This window comes from Lepidochelys olivacea (genome assembly GCF_965140295.1).
Source record: "Lepidochelys olivacea isolate rLepOli2 genome assembly, chromosome: 3".
NCBI classification, from domain to species: domain Eukaryota; kingdom Metazoa; phylum Chordata; order Testudines; family Cheloniidae; genus Lepidochelys; species Lepidochelys olivacea.
The window spans coordinates 158,093,321-158,113,106 of record NC_140413.1 but is presented as its reverse complement, the minus strand read 5'-3'; the positions used below and the strand labels follow the sequence as shown (position 1 = coordinate 158,113,106).

The 19,786-nt window shown below is 40.1% G+C and overlaps 1 protein-coding gene across 4 annotated transcripts in view; it reads right to left on the bottom strand.

The window, feature by feature from the left end:
- Positions 1-19,786, bottom strand: part of CDC42BPA (CDC42 binding protein kinase alpha) — a 319,972-nt gene that overhangs the window by 45,679 nt on the left and 254,507 nt on the right. For all 4 annotated transcript variants that reach the window (XM_084624867.1, XM_084624865.1, XM_084624866.1 and 1 more), the window contains exons 22-24: positions 16,164-16,240; positions 2,173-2,292; positions 1,346-1,426 (exon numbers count right to left, since the gene is read on the bottom strand). In XM_084624867.1, coding sequence (XP_084480993.1) covers positions 1,346-1,426; positions 2,173-2,292; positions 16,164-16,240 — 278 coding nt within the window. The remainder of the gene's footprint in view (positions 1-1,345; positions 1,427-2,172; positions 2,293-16,163; positions 16,241-19,786) is intronic.

Genomic DNA, 19,786 nt, shown 5'->3' with positions numbered 1-19,786 from the left:
TGGTTCATATGCAGTTTTCTGACTACAGACTGAAACTGATGAGAAAATAAGTCCCATTTTAGAAAGCTTGTGGCACAGCCTAATGTAAGATGACCCTTCAGGCAGCTCCAAGAACAGATCACTTATTAATTAGTGCAATGGTGAACTGCTCACAAAAACAGGCTAATTTTCTAGGGAAAAAAAGCTTGTTTCACAAGATTTCACAGGTTCAAAAAGTTTTTGTTAAGAAACTTAAAACTGGCACTTGAATACATGAATGAAATAACAGTCTCCAAGCAGGAACTTTGGTAAACCTTGTTGCTATTTTGTGGTTACCTTTGTTTCCCATCTGTGTATAAAATGCTGACATAGCCATGGGAGGAAACATGCATTTCTTTTATCTAATATTTCCATATGGGTAAACTTCTATTAACCATTTCAGAAATACAGCTAACAGATATAGGTAACATTTTCAAATGGGACTTAGGTCCCGAAGTCACTCAGCCACTTTTGAAAATTTAAGCCTTTGAGTCTTTCCTTTCAAAAATGTCCATAGAAACTCTTCTACCCTTGCTTGAATACATGAAACTATTCAGCCAAGGGTGAAATTAATTCCAGGGACTGGCATAAAGTCCAAATATAGAGTTTCTGTGCAAGTGGAGTGTAGGAAAGCTGGAGAACTGGAATTCATTCTTTCAATCAGAGTCAGAGTGTCACCGTGTGCTGGTTACAAAAAAGATACTGAGGTTCCTGAATCTGCACAGACAAATCCATATCTCCTCCATTCTCAGCTCGCTCAAATAAGGAACTTCTATGCTGGGCCTACATTGGCCAGTGAAGTCAGTTTCATAGCATAGCGCCCCTGCACAGCTGTTCAGTCGACAACCCTGCAGCAGTGTCCCTGTGCAGTGGTTAAGTGGTCGGGAGCTTCTTGCACTATCATTCCTTACCAGTAGTGAATTTTATCTCCAAATCTTCATCTCTCAGTCACTTTGAGCAGAAGCTGAAAGTGTCTCATGCTGCATGCCAAAGACAAAGAAAGGGAGAATCTTCCCCTCAATGTTCTCTGGCATTTATTTTCTTCCATTATCTTCTAGCTCTATAATCTCCCTCTGTTCTTTTTAGATGGCCCAAGTTGGCACTTTTGCTGCGACCAGATATGCAGAGCAAACGATCAACTCCATGTACTCTTGCATTAGGCAATCAACTCCAATCTTTTGCATCTTGTTGGGGAGTTTAATTTAAACACAAACCACCCAGGCAACTCTAAGAAAAAAATTCTGATAAACAAGTTTCCTGAAGCCACTGTTTAGGAATGAAATGTGCCCCCGTTTTATACAGAATTTTTGAAGGTGTGACTGAGTACCTTTGGTGCAGAGAGTCCTGATCCAATATATGCTGTCCTCATGGCTGGTGTATGAACCGAGCGTGGAGGATGATCTGTAACCTGAACACAACCACCCCACAAAAAAGTAGTGAGATATCAAAGGCACGTTATCAAAAGCTGCTTGACTAAAACAGAAAGGCCAAAAAAAACCAACAGAAAAGTAACCAAAATGGGGGACAAGGACTAATATAGGAAAAACTCAGCAAAAATTAATCTTAAGATGCACAGCAGAAAATGTCAAGAAAATGGTCTGCTACGTTAATAAAGAAAAGACTTATTCATTTAGTGTGGTTTAAAACTGCCTCGTCTGTACTGAAAGAATCAGTCCTAATTTCCAACTTTAAATTTTCCCCTTCAAAAATCAACATTCTAACAAGATGATACAGGCCACATTATTAGTTATTTAATACTTTGCCCTAATATGGTTATGCAAGTGATTCAGAATGAGTTATTGAAGACTACAGTATAATGTAATTTTTAGCACAGACTTTTAAAATATATACCATGACTAAAGAGGAGTTATTAAAAGAGACAGTGTGCACTTAACAATTCATTTCCTGCGTACTCCCCAGCCCAATCAGATGTATCCCAGGTAAAATTTAACTTGCTCTAAAGTGGAAATTCCCTGCGGTGTAGAGAACTCATGTTTAAAGGCTTAAAATGGTGCATAGTCCTTGATGGAGCCTCTGCACATGAGTGAATTTCAGCCTAAACAGAAGGACAAACTCTGTTTGCAGCAGTCATTTCTGTACAGAACAAACTCTTAGTTTGTAAGTAAAACGTCAAAGCATCAGCACAGAGATTACCTCAATTGGTTCAATGTCACTAGCTGTGGAAGGAGACCTAGATCTTGAATGGAGGCGAGACTTGATATCTTCATCCCGTGAAGGAGTATTAGACAATGTAAAGTTCTCAACTGAATCAATCTATAGAAACATGACAGGGAAAAATAATTGAAAAAAAATCACTTTTAATAATTCACTGTTCTTCTCAAACTAAGATATGGAAACAGCAGAGTTCCTATGAGAGAACAATACACTTTAAACATTTTTGCAAGAGATATACAACTCCAAGAATTAAATTTCCTTGTATGTGAGTATTTGCAGACTTCAGTTGAACTATTCATATGCTTAAGTATAAGCATGTTCCTAAGCATTTGCAAGTTCAGGACCTTAATGAGTTCTTGAGAAGGCTGACTATGCAGTCCTTTCAAAGGCCAAATTAGGATATTTTCAAACACTACTCTTTTTGGTCCATGTAACGGGGTGGTCACCCCGCTCCAGCCCCTGCAGGGGTTAAACGCAGCCCTGGAGAGGGCTGGGAAAAGCTGAGTGAGTAGCTGACCACAGGTGTGGCCAGCTCAGTCAGGGCCGGGCTGTGGGCCAGAAGCAGGAGTCTCACTCTAGTCCTGGAGGGAGAAGGGCTGGCTGCCTGGGAGCTGAAGGTGCCTGAGCAGGGCAAGGGCAAGGGCAAGGGCAGCTCCCGCCTGGTAAACCCCCAGGCTGAGGCCTTGGTGAAGGCCTACACAGGTACTGGGGTTGCAGAGGTGCAGCCCAGGGTTAGGCAGAGGCAGCTGGTCCTAACCCCCCTTGCCAGTGATGAGTGGCTATTAAACTGCAGTGTGCCCCAGTGAGTGGGGGCTAGATGGTGACTGGCAGTAGCCACTGAGGCAAGGTGGGTATAGAGGGTTGGGGTTCCCCTGGGAGGGGAGACCCAGAGCGTGGTGGGGTACTGCTGGGGCAGCACCCGAATGTAAAGGGTACTGGGGTCCGGGAAGGACACAGGGCCAGCGGCAGGTGAGACACCGGCCTGCAGAGGGCGCTCCAACACTGGAAAGAGCTAATTCCCAGACGACCAGCAGGAGGCGCCGCATCGGTGAGTTGTCGCTTCGTTACAGTCCAACTCCTGTAACTAGATTTGCTTGTGTGGGCCCTATATATTTGAAATCCCATTGACAGCAGTGGGTTGCTGCACAGATACAGAGAATCCAAGTGAAGGATTGGGGCTCTAAATGGAAAGAAGAGCTAAATGTTTAAAATTGGAAAAACAGCTGAAAAAGAAAACGCAACTTTTCTAAAGAAACACATTTTAGACAAAGATGTATGAAAAGTTTGTAATAAAGTATATTCTAGAATATTTCACTTTTGAGGATTCTTCAGGTTCTAATTATTCACAGTATTTTGAAAGACAATACAACAAATTTGTCTGTTACTGCAAACGCTGCTAAATTATATGAAAAAAATCCCCTGCCAAGTAAATTTAGTAACTTACTACAAAATTGCTAAATACTATGTTTAACAATCAGAGGAAAAAGACCGAGCAAACTACAAATTTCCTTTGCTAGAGAAACCACTGTTGCTACAGAAATGGCTGTTTTTTGAGGATGTAGGTGTACATAATTTGAACTGCAGGAAAGTAAAGCCATCCCGAGTACAGATGCAGCCCGTGCAAGGGGCCTTTTTCTTGATTCTTAATATTGTATGAGATGCCGACACTCAATCCTAACTAAGCTACCAAGGTTTTCTAAGGAGATGATTCTACGGGCACAGAGGCAAGACTACAACTCTCTATTGTGTAGCACTGGACCTGAGTCAATTTACCTGAAAATCTTGGACAGAAGCAAGTCGTCACTGAAAAATGAAGGTTACTGGCCTGTACCCAAAGTTAGTCGAGATGGAGCTGCATACTTACACTTAAGGGTACTGCACCACCTTGAGGTCCTTGCAGTAGAACCATCTTCTAGCAGTGTCAGCTAGAGCACTCTTGGCACACTTAGGGTGAGACTATGTCAGGGGTTGAGTGCCCTCCCCACCTCAGTTTCTTTCACTGCAAAGCCAGAGACCCAGAAAACAAGGACTCTGACAAAGGGGAAGGCAGGTAGCGAGTGTGAATATGCAGAGCCATTTCAAAGAACTCTGATTACTGGTAAGTAACCTTCATTTCTTCTTCGAGTGGCTCTGCATAGTCTCACTTATAGGACAGAAATAATAAGCAGTGATGAAACAAACCTGGAGGCAGGAACAGAGACTTATTTGAATAGAGACTGAAGCACCGTCTTGCTGAATCCTATGTCCACCCTAGAAACCAAGTCCAGAGCATTGTGCTTGGTGAAAATATGCACCAAAATCCCAGGTTGCAGCTTTGCAGATTTCAACAACTGGCCCCTGCCTAAAACAGGTGAAGGACATAGCCACAGCTCTAGTGGAATGCACTTGAATTGCAGCAGGTACGGGGACTTTTGCTTTTGTATACTATTCAGCGGTGTATTGTTTAATCCACTGAGAAATAGTCTGGGAAGAAACCATATGCCTCACGTGGCTTTTGGCATAAGGCACAATCAATCTAAGATTTATGAAAACTTTTAGTCCTCTCTAGGTAATAGGTGAGGGCCCTTCTGGCATCCAAAGCATGTATGACAGATTCTCGTTTATTAGAGTGAGGCTTAGGGGAAAAGACTGGCATTGTCTGACTGATGTGAAAATCAGACACCACCTTATGTAAAAATCTATGATCAGATCTGAGAACTATGTTGTCCTCAGGGAAAGAAATGAAGGGTGCATCAGCCACAAGGGCATTCAATTCACGTACTCTCCTGGCCGACATGATAGCTATAATATCTGTTCTTTAAGTATTCCAGAACACAAAGCCAATATAGAGAGGAGTCAGAATCTCCCTTCATCCATGCCTGAAATCTGGACCACTTTAGATGGTAACAGTTTCTCGTAGATTGTTTTCTAGAGTTAACTAGTATGTCCTGCACAGATGGAGAACACAAGTGCTCAAGAGCAGACCAAGTCAAAGTCAGATTGCTCACACTATCTTGTGAAGAGACTGTGAGCCTGGATGAAAGATCCTGTGTCCTGCTGGGATAGGAGATCTGGTGATAGTGGAAGATGCATGAAAACTCCGCCACACAGTTGAAGGAAATCAGTCAACCACTGCTGACATGGCCTAGCCAGGCCAATCAGTATCATTGTTGCCCTGTCCTGACATACCATCCTTACTACCTGGATCAATGGGGGGGAGTGGACCTTCCCCAGTGTAGAAGGAAGGCATCTGACAAAAACTGACTGTCCCAGCCTGCTCTGGAACAGAAAAGGTGACATTTTTTGTTGTCTGGTTGCAAACAGGTCTATGGCTGGTCGACCACAGCTGGAAAATAGTCTCAACCAATTGATCCTCTAAAGACCATTTGTGCACCGGGGAGTTGTCTCTGCTGAGATGAACGGCAAGTACATTGCTTTCCCCTGCTGGATGCAGAGCCATAGGGTAAATGTTGTGACGAAAACACAAATTTCACAGACTTATCTTTGAACACAGAAGAGCAGAGTGAGCACCCCCCTGCTTGTTGATTAATTCATTGCTGATGTATTGCCTCTAACCACTTACACAACCCTCACCTGCAGGTGATGGAGGAATGATTTGAGAGCCAGACGAACAGCTCTTAATTCCAATACATTGATGTGCACGGTTTTCTCCTGAGCAGACCAGTGCCCTCGAACTGTCAGATGTCAGAGATAACTGTCTCTTGGTCTCTCTTCTGGAACCAGGGCTGTGGTATCCAACCATATGGTCATTGCTTTGGCCCTGTGCAGCCTCAGAGGCTTTATTGAGCGGGCCTCGGGAATTGGATTTGATCCCAGTCAGGAGTGCTACTTCTTGGAACACTTCAGTCCTTTGTTGGTGGGAGCAACAGGGGCCAAGACAGGTCTTTTTGACTCTGGATCGGAAGGTTACTTAGAACTACAGGGTCTGGCCTTGAGGGCTTCCTCCAGGAGAAGGAGCTGCAGGCGAGTCTCCCTATCCTGTTGGGCTCTGAGAGAAGAGGCCTTCAGATCAAACAATCAGAAGGTGAATATCTGAGGCACCACGCGTGGTCGTTGGGTGTTCGGAAGACAGCTGGGCAGGAAAGACACCTTTTAAAACCTGCCTTTTTCTGCTTCTTCAGTTCTGCCATAACACAGAACTGAAAAAGAATCACTAACTGACTAAACTAATAGCTAACACTATCTATCTAAGAAGAAGCAAGCTCTGGCTCTGAAGAAACCAGAGAGGGTCACATCTGTTTGCGGCATGCAGTTGGAGGGAACTGAGGTGATGAGGGTGCCCCACCCCCTATATAGCCTTGCCCTCGAGGGGCATGAGAGTTCTCTAGCTGACACTGCTAGATAATGGTTCTATCTCAAGACACCACAAGGTTGTGCAGTACCCTTAAGTGGGAATATGCAGAGCCACTCCAAAAACAAGATGTGTCCACTGAGTTGAACTTTCCTGTATAAATATATTTTTAAAAAGTAGGCTGACTAGGTAGCTGCTTTTCTCTCTGTTAGCAATTAAACTACTACACTATAAATAATGGGGAGACCAAGGGTGTTTGCACTAGGCTAGATTGTTGACTGTCTTTTCTAAAAAAAATGTTATCACATATCACAATTTCCCCATCTTTCCACCAAATAATGCTTTGCTAGGTCAGTTGGGAATGGCCACCCTGGTAATCAAAAAAATAATTGCCCAGCAACAATAGGATGGAGTACCATAAACTATATAACCCTTCAGGAAACATGTTACATTTCCAAGCTGCCCTTCTTGAACATGGATAAATGGTCCTTTCCATCTAAAAATATACTCACAGTAGTGAACAGGTGTAATTGTAGAATTTTTTTAAAACTAGTATGAGGGTGTGCTCTGGTTTGTAATTTTTACAAATGCTTCAAACTGTTTTAGAGAACTCTTGGTGGAGAATGTTCTTCATCTTAAACTCAAGATGGATAAAGGTTTCTACCAGTTATGATGTATGTGTTCTCTTTCCATACTGAAAAGTAAAAATTCCTACTTACCAATATACCTGTTCGCTACATGTAAAAAATATATTTCCAGCATTATGGCAACAATTAGCAGTAAGCATACTTTTTTGTGCTCAGATTTACCAGGTGCAAATTATAACTCCAAATCTTCACTAATGTCAGAAACTAATGATACCTTTTAAGTAATAATATCCCCAGCCATATGACAATGGTGCTATAGGCATTTTAAATTATTTTGCAAAATCCAAATATGAATTGCTTGGGTCTCACTCAAAATCCCTACCACTCATATTTAAAAACAAAACAAAAAAACCCAGCAATTAATTGTAGGAGAAATTGGCAAGAGACAGAAATGCCATCCTTTTTGTAGTTAAATTTGGAGATCTAATCTGGAGTTTCATAAATATTTCAAAATATTCAGAAAGAAAGGAATATCTACTGGAGAGATAAGGTTACCTTGCAACCGAATATTTGCATGCAGAAGAACATCTTCAAGGTACATCCTTAAAAGATAAACTATTTGCCACCAATGTAGTAGAATTTATGAAACTTTTCTGGAAAGGTCTACATAGTTTTGTATTTAGGAAGTTATCTACTGTGTTAAAAGAAATGTTTATTACTGCACTTATGAAACTGAAAAATTAACTTAGGGCCTGATCCAGCACTATGGAAAGTCAGTGGGAGTTTTGCTATTAACTTGAATAGTGTAGAAGCAGGGTCTTAGTTTGTTGGATGCTGCAGTATTTCCAAAGTTTAGTTCCAAACAAAGTGGATTCAGGGCTTGTCTATATGGTGAGGCAACGTGCACAGCAGGAGTGTGTATTCTAAAGCACAACAACTTATTGTGCACTGACTGGCTTGCATAGAACCTGCAGGTGCAAACTAAAAGTTCCCTCCTGTGCTGAAACAGTACTAAGTTAAAATATGCTAGCGAACTTTTAGCGCATACCAGAAGGGTCCACATGGGCCAGTCACTGCGACATAAAGTTCACGCCCTCGTAGTGTATATTGCCACATCGTGTAGAAAAAGCTCTTAGTAATGTCTAGGCCCTAAGCTGGCCACATTAAAATTCTTCAAATTAGCCCATAAACTCTATTAACTATTAGATTATCTAAAGCATGTGTTGTATCACCAAACTGTGCAGCCCTTAATCATGCAAGCAGTCTTGCTGACTTCCACAGGACTACACATGTTTAAGGGTTGCAGGACTGAGCCTGTGGGCCCCAATTCTGTATTTAAGTTTATATTTAAATCCATCCATATCCAACAAAGCACTAAAGTACATGCTGAACTGAGATGGACTTCTAAATCAGAGCCATAGTGCTTAAATAGAAGATATTGTACCCTGTAACGGGGTTGGGAAAAATTCTATATTTTTAACTGCAGCTAACATATTATTTATTTTATTATTATTATTAAAGAGATCAAAAATCATTAGCCTAATCATCAAATATTAATATAGGTGGTTTTTCCAGTACTCTGTGACATATTTAATCACAAAGTGGAGTGAGTTCAGGACAGACATATTACTCCTTGTTGGGTAATGCACCTATCCCGAACACATTCTGACAACACTTTGATAGGATACGATCGTGCGTGTTATATAAATTTTCAGAAATGTTTATAAATCCACCAAAGGCTTTAGATGCACCTCCGAGGTTGAAGATATTTAGCATCATATATTATCATGGATGTGAGTTTCTGCTTCTACTGGCTATTACAATTTACTTAAATTATTACCTGCTTATAATTCTATTTTTTTTTTTTAAAAGAAAACATCTCTGGGCCATGATAGTTCCTAAATATGCCCCCTGACTGCCAAACTTCTGCTTTCTATGGGAAATTCCTGTAAAATACCTCCCAAACACTTTCAGAATGCAGTGGAAGCAAAGAGGCTCTCATTTGAATCCTGCTCATCCTCCTGTGCTGCTATCTGATCAGTTTTCACAATGAGCTTTAGTGACTTTCCCTTTCGTATCAAAAAAGAATTAAACCCAAAGCACCATCTTTAGTTACTGTGGTATTCTGGTCACAGAAATCTTACCAAATAAAGCATTCCTAAAGCTTTGTACTCATAGCTTTAAAACATCAAATAGCGCAGCAGCAGCGGTAACAGCAGCACAAGACATGCAGTAAGATAAATACACAAGCTGTAAATAGTCAACATAGGACAGTCTACATTAAACAAAGGCATGTACACCACAGGCAAAAATAAAGGGCCACACAGAGAAAGACAGCATCTTACACGTCTGCCTTTGTTAGCTGGAATACAGGAAGGAGAGCGCTTCAACAAAGAAAGGAGGAAAATGTGTTACAAAACTTAACACAAGGGCACACACAGCTCAGAATTTGTCACTATGTTACTAGACAAACTGTAGACATGTACAAATATATTTTTAAAATAAATATTTCTAAGACAAATATTTTGTACATATTTTGGGGATGTTACTCATAAGGGGGAACAACACAAGGAAAAAACATAGGAAAGAAACAGTTATTTCAAATCCTGTAACTTTACAGCAGACAATAATGCTCTACAGTGTACACTACATTAGACAACATATGCATGGCTTCCACAATAAATACCTTTATCATCAGTAAAAGATGGATAGTTTCTTCTCTTGAAGGCCCAATGTGTTCAGTTTAAAATACTATTAAGAACCATAATTCTTCCAAACCTAAGGAATTATCAATGTGTGGGTGCAGCCAGGGTCCTCACTACAGAATGCGGCAAAAAGCTATTAAGTAATTAACTATGAAAGTTGTGGATCCAGTTGATACAGTGGAGACTCATGAGTGCCAGAGTCAATGTTCCATGTGTGGGAGTCCAACTGAAGCCAAAGGGTATTTTAAGCAAGGATTGATAGAAGGATAGGACTTGAAACACCGGCTTCAGTCACTCAGGAGGCAGACACATTTCATTTACAATTATTTAAGAATGAAAAAAATATCTGTTCCAATAAGTAGGGCAAATGCTTGCTAGGGCCACAGTAGGTTACACTTAATATGAAATATAAAAGTGATCACAATCACTACCCTTAAAACATAGACCAAGTTGCAATTTGATAGGGGAGGGGCATAGTGAATCATCAGCACAGTGAGATGTTTCTCTTCCTCCTGAAGCATCTGCAGGCTCCAGTCATAGGCAGCTGGAGCGCAGACATCTATTTTGATTTTTCTCCAATAAAACTAGGGAAATTATAGTCTTCTTTGTGGGTACAATTAGAATAACTACAATCATTCATAGTTTGCTATAAACATTTCAATTATTTGGATGGCAGAGATTCAAGCAGAGCTCTGCCCATGTATGTAAATAGATAATTTGAAAGCATATATTTAGTGAGTCAAATTCTAAAGTGATTTACACCCATGAAATTACATGGTCTTCAGTGGGCTTGCAAAGGGTGTAAAATGGGAGTAAAATTTAGCTCAGTATCTTGGTCCCTAAACTATTACCAGCATTTTAGGGGGAGCATGGGGTTACTGCGCGTCTAGGGAGGAGATGATACAGGCCCTGAGCAATATCTGTTGCTGGTCCTACTCAAGAGAACACCCCATATGATACTGCAGCAACTGCAATCTCCTGAGGAACTCTAGCTAGCGGAGTTGATTGGGTAGGGGGTGGTGGCAGGTGAAGGTCTTTGGTTTTGGAACTCACACTTCTTCTTGGTTTGACAGGGTTTAAATTTAATTCCCTTCAAGTCATGCTACAAAAACCTGTCATTCTTCCAGGCTATTATTGTCAATCAGGGAGACTGAATGGGAAATGGAGGCCATGTCTAGGGTGATAGTGGTATTTTTTTAAGACTCCTATTTTACTTATTTAAGTTCTGTTTGATATATACTGAGATAAAACTTGTTTAATAGGCCTAGAGCATGGAACTGAGCTACCTATGAAGAATAATATATTTATTTTCTGTTTAACCTTTGTAATTCAGAGATAATTTCTTAAGGGTGTTACTTGATAAATTAGATTGTGATCAATTAAATGAAAGATAGCATATTTACCTTGTGCAAATTCAGATATGCCCCTCCAATTAACATAATTAAATAAGTTATTTAATGTATGACACTTTTGTTGTTGGCCCTTTCCCACAGCAACCTCTAGGCTACCCTCATTCATTATTAATTCACTGTAGGCAATGGAATATGAAGAGGTACCTGCTACATTCAGCAGTACAATAGGTTGGTTCTATCTGGACATAACTGGAATGTTCAACTTCAGCAACAATCCAGTAGTTTATCATATGCATTAAAAATTAACTAGAGGGGCTAATAAAAGCAAGAGCTGGAAAATGTTATGTTCATTCTGTGGTGAATTTTGACTTTTTGAATTCTGTTTCCATTCCAAATTAGAATGAAAAATCACAATTTTCTGCAGAATATTCTGAAAATTTTTGATTCAGAATCATCAAGCTGTTTAGTTACAATAATATTGAAATATTAAATATAAATGTAACATTAATGTCAATATTTTAATATAAAAGTTGAAATGATAAAGTTAAAATGAAAAATTGCAACATTATCAAAATTAAACAAGAAAGTCAAAATACTTTTTTCAACTTTTTCCCCACTAAAAATTTTGGCAAAATCTGCATGTTCCTGCAAAACATTTAAATTCTGACAAAACTGCATTTTTTGATGGAAAACTGTTCCTCTAAATTTTTTTTTTGACCAGCTCTAGCTAATAACTAGTTGGTATACAGGATAATGGCAGGTGAAATTAAGTAAATATCTCACTTGTCTGTGATGGCTTCTGTCCTCCCTTGGAAAGATGGTGACTTCTTTATGCTTCTTTGCAGAGTGAGAAAGTACTCTCTCTCTATGCTACCTACGTTATCCTCTGTCCCTCCTAACTACTGTTCTAAACTGTACTCTTGTCTACTGTAGATTGAGATGAGAGAACCTCCCACTGAACTGAGCCTGAAGACCCAATGATGAATGTCTCATGTTTTGTATGTTAAGCATTAAAATGTTAACCCATCCAACTTTAACAACATATACAGTGATATCTAGAGTCCTGCAAAGCACTGCAAAATCAGCATTAGGAGAAGGTTAAATCTTGGTGGACCAATCAAGAAGACCATCTTCTAAGGCAGTGGTCACCAACCGGTAGATCGTGATAAACTGGTTGATCCTGGAGCCTCTGCTAGTCAATCGTGATCTCCAGCCACTAAAAGTCTGGCGGCGCGGGGCTACCTGCCCAGGCCCCACACCACTCCCGGGAGCATCTGGCATGTCTCTGTGGCCCCGGGAGGGGTCAGGCAGCTCCACATGCTGCCGCTGCCCCCCAGCACCAGCACCCCAGATCCCATTGGCCGCAGTTCCCGGCCAATGGGAGCTGCGGAGTCAGCGCTGGGGGGACAGGGGCAGTAGCAGTGTGTGGAGCCACCTAACCCCCCCCACCCCCCGGAGTCAAGAGAGCCACAGAGTCAAGCCAGCTGTTTCTAGGAGCAGCGTAGAGGCCAGGGCAGGCAGGAAGCCTGCCTTAGACACGCTGCGCCACTGACCGGGAGCCGCCTGTGGTAAGCGCTTCCTGGCTAGAGCCTGAACCTTGCACCCCCTCCTGCACCTCAACCTGCTGCCCCAGCCCGATGCCCCCTCCTGCACCCAAACTCCCTCCCAGAGCCCGCACCTCTCATCCCCTCCTGCACCTTAACACCCTGCCCCAGGCTCAGCCCAGAGCCCCCTCCCACACTCCGAACCCCTCGGCCCCAGCCCAGAGCCTACACCCCCTCCCTCACCACAGCCCACTGCCCCAGGCCGGTGAAAGTGAGCGAGGATGGGGGAGAGTGAGCAATGGAGGAAGGGGGAAATGGAGTGAGCAGGATGGGGCCTTGGGGAAGGGGCGGGGTAGATCCTGGGTTGATCTTAAAGTCAAAAGTGATCTTGTGCGTAAAAAGGTTGGAAATCACTGCTCTAAGGCAGGTTAGCCAACAGTGGAACACACACAAACTGTACTCATTTGACAGTTGACGCTGCACATGCCACAAGATCAACAGCTTGGCATTTTGCACTGTTGTTATAATGTTACAGCTGTGATGTGAACCAATGGATAACACACCCAAGACTTTGCCAGAATTATGCTGGAACTATTGTAAATGATTATTTTTTCTGAAAGATGCATAGAATGCCTTTTTGCCTGCATAAGGGGAAATAATATATTTGATTTGGTCGCAGTATTTGTGAAAAATACACAGTCTCTGCTTTAACAAATATTTATTTATTGATTGATTGATGACTTTCAGAACTAAGTTTACAAGCCCAGCAGCAGATTTTCATTTGCCCATCTCCTTCTTAAGGTCCCCTCTCCAAAGGTAGGCCATATTAAATGTGTTCCCAAACATTTATTTTATTACCTTCTACAATGTTTTGAAAAGGGAGTGGTGTGTTTTTTTTAAAGATCATATTTCTCAGTGTGTATTAAAGAGCAGGCTGAGCTGGGCAACCTTTTCATAATGCTCTTCCACAAAGTAGAATGCTTCTTTAACCCAAACATAGAACCATAAATAGTCAGGATAAAAGTTATCATGACAAAGATTACTTTGGTGTCTCTAGGCATAAGGATATTTCTAAGATGTCAGAAAAGCAATCTTTCTGGTTTGTAAAATGATAATATAGACTACAGTCTAATACTTCTAATGGGGTATCACAAACATACACTCACACAGTATGTGCTCTAACCATAGGAATAAACCATATACAAGAGAAGAAATATTTTTAAGAATTTCTGTTGTGAAAAGGACATTATCAGGATAGGATTATACACTACATCCTCTTTCTTTCAACATTCTTCATGGACTCCCACTTTCCATTTTATAATGGTGTTTTTACAACACAATTAATTATAAGGCATTTTAATAGAGCTGAGACCATAACCTGATATCAAACAGTGTTATAATGTAGAGTTCTATAAAGAGGGCAAAAAGGTGCCTATTTTGAGACAACACTTCTAAGTATTTAAATCTACTAGCCTACTACTTGGGTCTGGAAAATAAATAATGCAGTCAATTTACAGCTTTTAAAATGATTCACTAGCTAAGTTTGCCACCAACTAGTGTACATATTTCAATGTTTTCCTACATTAAAAACATAAATTCCAAACAACAAAAATAGATTGCTATACTCATTCTGGTTATGGTGAAATTTGACACAATTACCGACCCAACCAGTTTTAATAGTAAGACCATTCACTAAAAATGCAAAATCTATTATTTATTTGAGAAAACTAAAAAAAGAAACTTCAGAAGTCATCCGGACAGAGAAAAAATCTTCAGCAAAGTGACTAAAAACTGCTAGAAAGTAATTAGTGAAAATGGGTATAATATACAACAACATACTGAAATTAATTATATAACATCACAGATGATTTCAGAACTGTTGTCAGAGGACTGAGAGTAGGTGACAATTTAGTAGATTAGCTCGGACAAATTGACAACATTTATAGCACCTTCCCATAATACAAAAGCATTTTGCAAAGAGAAATCTCAATACCTGCATTAAAGAGAGAAATATATTTCTTCAAACTGTTTATCTATATAGTATATATCTATCTATACAAAGATATAGATATATTCGTGCAGGAGAATTTGGTGCTCTCAGATGCATTTGAAATCATACAATTCTTAAATTGACTGCATTATGTTTGAATTTGCCAGATCAATCCACCAATTTCTTTTATTGAGAGATTTACTGATTTGAAGGTCAAAGACTTACATCATCCATAAAATCAATCAATGAGGATGAAGAAGAAGAAAAGGAATCCTATTTAATGAACACAGCAGTAAAGAAACAGAAAAAAATGGATGAAGAGAACTATTCTGTAAAAATAAATAATGATACAGTGTTGCAAAAACAATTAAAGAAAAACTGTGAATGACTTTAATGCCAAGTAACAATTACATCAGTTAAAGTTGTGAACTCTTTGTTAATTGCCTTTTGGTTTCTTAGACAGTTAATCCAAAATCCATCCATAAAAAAAAAAGCAGACTAATGCTTTTTCTACCCTTCACTCAATAAAAACACTTCCAAATTCTGACAGAATTTTTGTATTAAAACCAACATCTGATAAATCATTAAAAGCAAATTAAATATGATCAGATGTGCAGAATGTTTCAGAATGCAACGACTTTAGAAAATAGTGAATATGCATTAAAGAGGAGAGTAAAATTTTCAAATGTAACAATAATTATTTTCTTACTTAAACTGCAGGGGTCAAATTCTGCTGTATTAAAGATAGTCATGTGCATCTTCTGTTGACATCTGTGGGAGCCATGAACAAATTCTAGAATAGGATTTGACCTTAAGGGTAGCATCCTGACCTAACTGAAGTCAGTGTGAATTTGGTCATTGACTTAAATAGAGCCAGGATTTAAGCCCTAATATTTTATAGAAATTTTACATTGTTTACTTTAGATAAATAAAAGAAGGCGTGAAATATGTTTCCATTTTACGTTTTCTCCTCCAGTTTTTTTTATTTACCAGGACTTTGATCTACAAATTGCAAAGGAATTAAACAGTTTTACTTTAGTTTTACTCCGATTTTCTTGGACACATGCATGGTACCACTGATCTCAATGGTAGTGAGTACATCTGAAGGCAGTATTTAGCTCTTGGTTTACAAATTCCTATAAAAATGAATGGAGGATATGTAATCTGTTTTAGCTAAGTGGTTTTTTTTTGTTTTTTTGTTGGTTTTTTTTTTACAATGAAAGGCCATTTTAACTTCATCTTTCTTTTAGACTCTCAGATTTCACCATACATGATCTTTAAAAAGAATGGACCATAATTACAACTATTCAAGAACAGGAAGAAGGCATCAAACAATTATCATAAATTATTATTGTAACCTAAAATGATGTCCAAAATGTAGAAGGACAATGGGATTAAAAGACAGTATTAACTCCTAAGCAAGTATGCACACAACCTGCATGACAGCAAGAATAAAACATTTCCATGATTGCCAAAGACATTCAAATGGCTGCACACTTACTTCAAATTGATCCAGAGCAGAGGTAGGAGCATTCAAAAATGCCAAGAAAGAATTCTGTGAGTCTTGGTGCTTTACACCTAGAAAACAGCAGCAAGTTTTTTAAGCTACAGAAAAATGACTGTTTTATGGAGGCCCTTTGTCTTGCTGAATCTGGTTATAGGTGAATCATCTAAAATTTATTATGGACTGTCACTTCTGGTCTGCTACTCAGTACGAAAGAGGTACCTTTTTAACACATGTGCAGAGAGTATACAGCATATGGTTAAATGTTCATTTCCCCGGATGTGTGTAAAGCCAAGATTATACATTAGATATACTGCACATATGTATATAGGCTGTGTAATGCACAGATACCTGATGTGTATGTGTCTCTTTACAATGCGTTAATACTGATTCACATACATGCATCTACCTGGCTCATTTCACACCTTGCACCCGTAGGGTTTCTATATCTTAGGAGAGGTGTACCCCTGGGGGAGAAAGGGGGTGCAGGTGGCCTTTGCACTGCTGCCCTTCTCTAGAAATTCTGTCAGGAAAAAGGCAGCTTAAACTTATGGGTGAGGTTCCAAGGGAGATATGCCAGTGTTGATTGTTAAGGAAATGTGCTGAATCAGCACTTAATCTGGGTTCCTTGACAGTACCCCATGCCCAGCCAGCACCACCCACTTTTAAGTATTTGAGGACAGTTGAGCACCTAGTGTAGATGTTGCAGATGCTTTAGAAATGCAGTTCCACTCCTGGCAGTCTTTTCACCAGGAAGAGTCTAAACCCTATGAAGATACAGGGATTGGCACAACCTATAGGTGAATCAAGCCCAGTATGTCTGATGTCTCTTCTTGACATTATTCAGGTCCTCAATATTGGGAGAGTTTAATCACAAACACATAATAAGCTCTAAGAGAAATAAGATGACCACAGAGAATGCCTGAATTGCTGTTTCCCCAGAAGATTTGTCATTACATCAGAGCTTCTCTTCTAAAATGGGTATGGGAATGTGGGTGTGTGAGAGAGAGAGAGACATTACAGTTCCTTCTCTAACTAGGATGTCATCCTGTCTACTCCATATCTATCTCACAATGAAAAATTAAATGTTATAAGGAGGATTTTTCCTTTCAAAGTATCAAATACACATTACTTCTCTATCAAAACCCAGACTGAATGCATTTCTCAAAGGAGTTGTCATTCTATAGAATTAGTTTTTCCCTGTGCTATTTTATCACCCTCCCAGGTTTCAGAATATCAAGTGCACAGGATGAATCTACTAATCTAAATTACCCCTTCTTGGAAAACAATACTCAGGCACAGTGAGTTAATCTGCCACTATCACATGAAGTATCAGAGGGGTAGCCGTGTTAGTCTGGATCTGTAAAAGCGGAAAAGAGTCCTGTGGCACCTTATAGACTAACAGATGTATTGGAGCATAAGTTTTCGTGGGTGAATACCCACTTCGTCGGTGGGTATAAAATTAATGCACTTGAATCCTCTGCAATGTTTATCTTTTAGTCATCAACATACTTCTACTTACAAGAGACAGTCAAATTAAAATATAAAACAATCTGGATTAAAGAGGGTTTCTCAGTAGTTAAATATTTAAACAGTCCACATACAATGTTATGAATTTGCTTTTGGCTAAAGGATACTAATTACTTCTGACATTTTTTTTTTTAATCCAGAAGTTTTCGAAGTAAGTTTTACAGTCTTTTAAGAAGTAGAATTAAACTCTTATCTCTATTAACACAAAAATGTAATACTTGAAAACACCAGATTTGGTAAACTATTAATTATAAATTCTTGTTTATGACTAAATACTGCAAGGCAGACTTGTTCAGCAGATTGATAATTAGTTTTTTGGGAGCATAGTACTTTTGTACTGTTCATGAAGCTATAAATGGAAGAATAAACATATGAAAAAGAAGCATCAACAAGGACAAGTTTTCAAAAGCAACAAGCTAGCCCCGAATTCCCATTTTGCATCTCCATAAATATCAAGATATTTATTCTGAATATCGGTGTGAAACATCATGGTGAGCAAGTATCAGTATTATAAATAATTTCCTCGTCAGCTAATCAGCACCAGTCATTTCTGAATATTGTGTAGTACTTTTGGGCTGTCATAACGGTCACGCTGCACTCAGAGGCCTGTCTACACTAGGTGAAAAGGAGTTGTAGCAGACTACTTGTTTGGTATGCCTTGAGATTGCAAACCCTATAAAATGCTTGAATCTAAGCATAACAGTTGTCCCACAAATTTTTGAGTTTTGAGACAGGTTTGAGTTCTAACAACTAGTTGCTGCACCTACGGAAGTGACACAAGATCTTTAATTCATGTCTGCCTGAAACAAGTGCAATCTGCAATTGTTTCTTTCAGCCTGGATGGTAAGACACGAAATGTTACAGCTACACCAGGTCAGCTGATTCGCCTTACTCCATCTCCCAATTACTCCTGGGGTAATTCTGCGCTACTGCATGTGCACATATTTCATAAGCCCTGCAGATTTAGAATTTTTCGTGCAGAAAAACGCTTCTGCCAAAATGTTGCTGCAGTTCTGCCTTTTGCCCACCAGAGGGTGCTGTGGCAACAGAACAAAGTTGCAACTCCCCCCAGTGAGGGAAAAGAGAGCTGCCTTCCCAGCGCATGTCAGGCCAGGTCAGGAGACAGGGGCTGTGGGGTGTTGGGGGCGTGTGTGTGTGGAGGTGTCAGACGGACTGATAAGGGCTAGTGGGGAAGGACAGACGGGGGCAGAGGCTGAATGGGAGTGGAGGCACAGTGCCATGTGGAGAGGGAGGTGCAGAGACACATGAGGACAGAACAAAGGGGGCAGAGCTACATAGGGACAGGGGAGTGGCTGAGTGAGGGCACAGACACACATGGTGATGAGGAGGGGTGCAGAGCTACATAGGGACAGGGGCAGATGTGCCTGACTGAATGGGAGAGGCTAGGGGCCAGTCAGGGTCTGCATGGGGGAAGCTCCCTAATAATCCCTTCTTGGCTGTCACTCCTCCCCACCCCCACCCCCATCCCCGCAAACAAAAAATAACAAAACAAAAAAACAACCCCTGTTCCTTACTTTTCCCACCCATACCCAACAACCCTCCAAGTTCACACTCAGGCTCCTTCCCAGCAATTTACTTCTCTCTCCCTCAGCTCCTCCATGACCTCTGACTCCCCGCAAGCTTTCCTCTGCTTCTTAGGGGTGTTGGAAATACGGTTCTGTATTGTAGTTTAAATGAATTATTACTCAGAGTTCTGTATTAATATGCCTAGTAAGGCATCTGTCAAAAAACATTTCCTGAATCTTTTTTGTTGTCTGTATTGTTACAGACATACTTGCTGACAGGTATTTTGAAATAAATGACCAAAGGTAATTAAAACTGGTGTGATTATATTGTGTTATTTTGACAAATAATATATGCAGAATTTTAAAATATTGTGTGCAGAATATTTAATTTTTTGTTGCAGAATTCCACCAGGAGTAGAGTCTCAATGCTCCAGCTTGTATTTGGAAATCACCCAAGAGTCTTTGCTCCCAGAAACACTGGTTCAATCACAGTAAGGCAAAAACTAGTAAATTGATTCTGCATTGCTATGTGTAAGCAGTAATCTGCTGCAGGAAAAACAACCA